Genomic DNA, 5251 nt, shown 5'->3' on the forward strand with positions numbered 1-5251 from the left:
ACCAAACTATATTACCTCCTGTCAAACTTACTTAATAAAATCACATAAAATCTCAGTAATTTTTGTTTGCTTCATATTTACTTCTTAGGCTGTTGTGTTCAATTTTTCCTTGTTTTGGGCAGTGGGATCTTAATATATAGAGTTTAATGCAATTGTTTTCTTGGGATCAGCATCATCAACAACAACAACAACAACAACAACAACAAAAATACTGCAGAAGTTTTCAGAAAAACCAGGTTTCACATTTTTGGCTTTATTTTACCTACAAAAAGTTGGTTTTCCTTGTCTTATCTTCATCTACTAGCTAAATTCTGAGCCACCTTTCATTTCCTTCCTCAATTTTCTTTTCCTTGAAAAAAACATCAAAATATTTCAAAAAAAAATATAACCTGGATTTTCAAGGTGAAAGAAATCAGGATTCCCAGCAAGAAGAAATAACAAACCATCATGTAACTATACCAAAACCAAGGGGAAGAATGGGGCTAAAGGCAACAGGAGGAGGAGGAGGAGGAGAAATAGTCCAAGTACAAGGGGGACATATTATCCGGGCAACGGGTAGAAAGGACCGGCACAGCAAGGTGTTCACGGCCAAGGGACCAAGAGACCGGAGGGTTCGACTAGCTGCCCACACCGCCATCCAATTCTACGATGTTCAAGACCGGCTGGGGTATGATAGGCCTAGCAAAGCTGTTGACTGGCTTATCAACAAAGCTAAGGCTTCTATTGATAAGTTGGCTGAGTTACCACCTTGGGACCCTATTGCTTCTCATAATAATAATAATAATAATAATAATAATAATAATAATAATAATAATAATAATAATAGTAATGATATAGGAGTGTCTAATCAAATGTGTTTGGGTGGTGATGGAAATGATAATAATTCAGGGTCATCATCACAATTTTATGTTCCACATTGTGTGGACTCACAATCCTTAGGTGGTAGTATGAAATCTTTTTTCCCTACTAATGACACATCTCATGAAAATAATACTAATAATAATGATAATGCTCTTGATTTCCAAAATTACCCTCATGAGTTGATTTCTAGGGGAACTCACCCTAATCATCAAGATTTGTGTTTGTCACTTCATTCTCTTAATGACCCGGGTGGTGGTGGTGCGTCTGGGCATCATGCTCACCCGGGTCATGACCAAGCCCTTTTTCAAGGAGGGTTTGATGGTGGGTGGGCACATCATCATGATGTGGGTCGATTTACGAGGTTAATGGGTTGGGTGGGCGATAGCGGTGGTAGTAGTGTTGGTGGTGAGGCCAGAGGTGGAATATTGTTTAATACTAATCCTCCCTCATTGATGTCAACACAAGCATTGTTGATGAACCAACAAGGGTCAACAATGCCTATTACTTATTCTCATAATAATCAGCGGGGTACCCTTCAGTCCAGCTACTCTTCCTTAACCCGGGTTTTCGAGGATAATCCGGCTCATAATCATAGTAATAATAGTCATCATGATCAATCGATGTCAGGTATCGGACATGGATCTGATAGTTTGATGGGGTTTTACATTCCATCACAAATTCATGGTGATTTGCATGCTACTGGAGCTTCAATGTCTAATAGGGCTTCCTCATCTTCCTTGTCAACTGATTCAACCCAACAATAGGTAAACCTAACCACATCTTTGTATTTAGTTTGTTAAATAGGGTGTAGTTAATATGATTATACAAATAATAATTACATATGGAGTACATGGTATATTAAATCTCGGTTTAAGACTTGATCTCCAAAATAGTGGTCTATAGCACCCTAAATGCCGCTGATACAACCTCAAAATATGGTCGTGATATCATTTAATTCCTCCATTTTTTGCTATTTGTTTACCTGTTCTCTCTCATTAGTTTACCTTTTTATATTGGGAATATGTTTGTTTGAAGGGTAATTTGATCATACATATACCATATTCTCCATTTGTTTGTCAATAACAACATCTACAAATGTTCCTGCCCTCTCTTCTCCTTGTTTTTTTTTTCTTTTTTGCCAAAACCAAAGATTAACAGATGACCGGAATAGACGGTATGTAAGAATAATCGCCTAGGCAAATACCCTTATATAAAACGGTTCTACACAAGGATTAGTGTATAAAGCAGATAGTTAATACACTCAAACATTCTAAAGTAACTATTTATTAAACCTTTTATTTATTGATTTTACATCTAAAAAGGTTTTAAATGAGACTCTCTCAGTTGGTTATTAGATTGGGATGTGCAATTAATAACATGATTGTATATGTTGTGCGAATACTTTTTTTTGGGCCTCTGTTGTACCTGTGTTCACTGTTTATAATAGTTCGATATTGTCCGATTTGAGCCAAACCCACAGAGATATACTTTTTGACTCTTTCCCAAAATCCTCATACTATTATATTTTTGTAGATACTTGTAAAAATGACCTATCGTTTTTACTCTATCGATGTGGGACATGGATTTAGATCATAACAGTATATATTCAAAGATGTTGATTAATAGTGGTTTAAGGTTATTAACATTGTATGATATTTCAAGGAATTATTCTAAGATTTTGGTATTGTCAGATGAGGACATTTGATGCAAAGCAGAAGAAAAAAGAGAATTGAACAAGTCAAATGCAAACACAAGTATGAGAAGGGAATGTCCGCTTTGATGCAATCATGAAAACCACATTATGTATGCTAGATTCGATTCTCCTACAACAAACAATGCCATATTTTGGTGCTCTTCATGAGTAGTAAACTGGCATCTTTATCATCTATCTAGCTTCAGCAAAATTTTTTTTTAATATAGTATTAAATATTAATAGTCTTGTTTAATTTCAGTTTTTTATGTAACAGAACTGAAATGTCTCCAATTTTGGTGAAACTTTTTGGGGTGTGTTATGATTCAGGCAATGCATTAACTTATGCTCCAAATGATGCATTCTTGTTGTAATCCTCATCATGTATAACACCACTAGCTATTACACTTTTCATGATATTTAGATGTTTTTTTTTCCTTTTTTTTTTTTAAGAAATGTGCTCCATTATTTAACATTATAAACCCGTTTTCGTCTTTTGATAACTCAATGTAAGCCTTTTCACTTTCGATATTATAAATTTCTTCAAACTTATATATTCCATCCGTTTCAATCATTTGTTGTCCTATTCTATTTTCTGATGTCTTATTGAATTGTTGTCATTTATATTTTAGGAATGCATGCATTTGATGAGCAATTTGATGTTTTACACTTAATTTGGTCCATTTATCATTTCATAATTAGCTCTCTCCTCTTTCCTTAATTTTTGTGCCAAAATTATAGGACAACAATTGACCGGAATGGAGGGACTAAATAGGTAACGATAGAATATACGTTTCATAAGTATATTGTGGAAGCCTCTCTTATACAACTAGTTATTTATTATTTATGTTTTTCATATTTATATCTGAGTAATTTAATCAACATAAGAAAATTTGTTGAATGAGACACTAATTTTTTAGGGATGGAGATTGTCATACCCTAATTAAAAAACGACATTACACTATGAGTCTAAAATGTCAAAATGTTATTGGCTAATACGGCAGATGTCGGGACTTTGAAAAAATAAAGAGGCTTCCATTTTCTAAAATATAGCCATGTTTTTTCCAAATTTAAACATATACATTCAGTTCTTTGAAATCATCTTATTATGCCTCTAAACATAATTATTAGTTCCAAAATTATTCAATTTATCGTAATTCCATTTCTTTAACCGTTATATATTTCGGTGTGATAATTTATTTATTGATTAGTAAACAGTGAACGTAGTATATTACTCCCTCCATTCAACTCCATAAGGCTATTATCTCTTTTGCACATTATTCACAAGCGGACATTCAACTTCAATTTTCTCTCGATACACAAGTGAAAATATATTCATGTGAGATCTTATATGATTCGTCTTTAAGAGTACATTAAAAATATCTAATTTTTATAGTTTTTGCAAATACGTAACTAAAGATATTTGCTCAGTAAAAGGCTAAAAGCCGTGTTGACAAACGTGATAAAGCATAATGGCCTTATGGAGTTGAATGAAGGGAGTAATATATAAAAGAGTGACATTTTAGTATACTTAACTTATTTTTATGACTTGACATACTGTCTAAGAATACTTCTGGGTATGTGTATAACATAATAAAACCCAGAACATATTATAGAATTCGAGAAAATGTTATAGAATTCGAGAAAATGTACCGGTTCTATCATTAAATCTCAAACCTAACTTTTTAACAAAAATTTTCTCATTTGACTCATTTCAGACATTTTGAGCTTTTATTTAAGCACAAACATAACTATTTCGATCCCAAAACTTAACCCCACGTTGGCCATTGCCTAAACACGCCGGCGTTGCCATAAAGCTGTCACCTTAAGTACTCGCTTTTGCCTTCGTAGGGGAGTGACCAAATTATGAATAAAAAATTACAAAGCCTGTCATCTCAACTTGCACTTCTATGGACAATAAATGAATAAAGGCAGATCAGTCATTAAAAGAGTCGGCTTTATCTTTAAGAAAGCCCCAAACGAAAGAGACAGCTTCAGCCTATATCCTTGTTTTTTTTTGAAGGGAAGCCTATATCCTTGTTCATTTTAAAGTAGTTTGGAAGCTACTAATTGGCTTGGTTAATAACCGCAGGAAATGTGAACTTTATTTGATAGAAAATAACCTTAATCGAAACGTTGGGTAGGACACTGCCCTAAGTCAGTTAAACATCTATTACGGTGCGCGTGGGTACCTTGGTCACCGACTCCAAAGTTAACGTCTTCCACCTTTGTTGCACTCCAAAAATAGAAGTGGGAAATGTTCTCAATATAATTAGAATATAGAAGGAGAGAAGTACTCCCTCCGTCTCAGTCAATTGTTATCTATTCCTTTTTACACAAAGACAAATGCATGTGACACAAACTAATAAAATAAAGGAACAATTGCCACTTCCATACACTAGCCACTTGTTCAATACTTGCCCAAAATAGAAATAGATAACAAATGAATGATACACCTCAAAATGGAAACAGATAACAATTCACCGGGACGGAGGGAGTATATGTTTATGCACAAATTCTTATTATAGACAGGAAATATCCGTCTATAGTTATAGACTGGCCAAGTATTCACCAACTTTAAGCATAAGACAAGCAACGAGTTCTATGGTGGGGCCCAAAAATGTCAACACTTCAAGCATATTTGACTCGTTATTCACTTTAGACAGATATATCCGTCTATAATGAGAATAATTGATGTTT

At 34.1% G+C, this 5251-nt stretch overlaps 1 protein-coding gene across 1 annotated transcript; it reads left to right on the plus strand.

Moving 5' to 3' along the window:
* Nucleotides 1-308: 308 nt before the first annotated feature.
* On the plus strand, nucleotides 309-2968 carry LOC141599850 (transcription factor TCP4-like). The gene is made up of 2 exons (XM_074419978.1): nucleotides 309-1625; nucleotides 2553-2968. The coding sequence occupies exon 1, from the start codon at nucleotides 477-479 to the stop codon at nucleotides 1623-1625; it is 1149 nt and encodes a 382-aa protein (XP_074276079.1). The 5' UTR covers nucleotides 309-476; the 3' UTR covers nucleotides 2553-2968.
* The last annotated feature ends 2283 nt before the right edge of the window (nucleotides 2969-5251 follow it).

Source organism: Silene latifolia, chromosome 9 (genome assembly GCF_048544455.1).
Source record: "Silene latifolia isolate original U9 population chromosome 9, ASM4854445v1, whole genome shotgun sequence".
NCBI lineage: Eukaryota > Viridiplantae > Streptophyta > Magnoliopsida > Caryophyllales > Caryophyllaceae > Silene > Silene latifolia.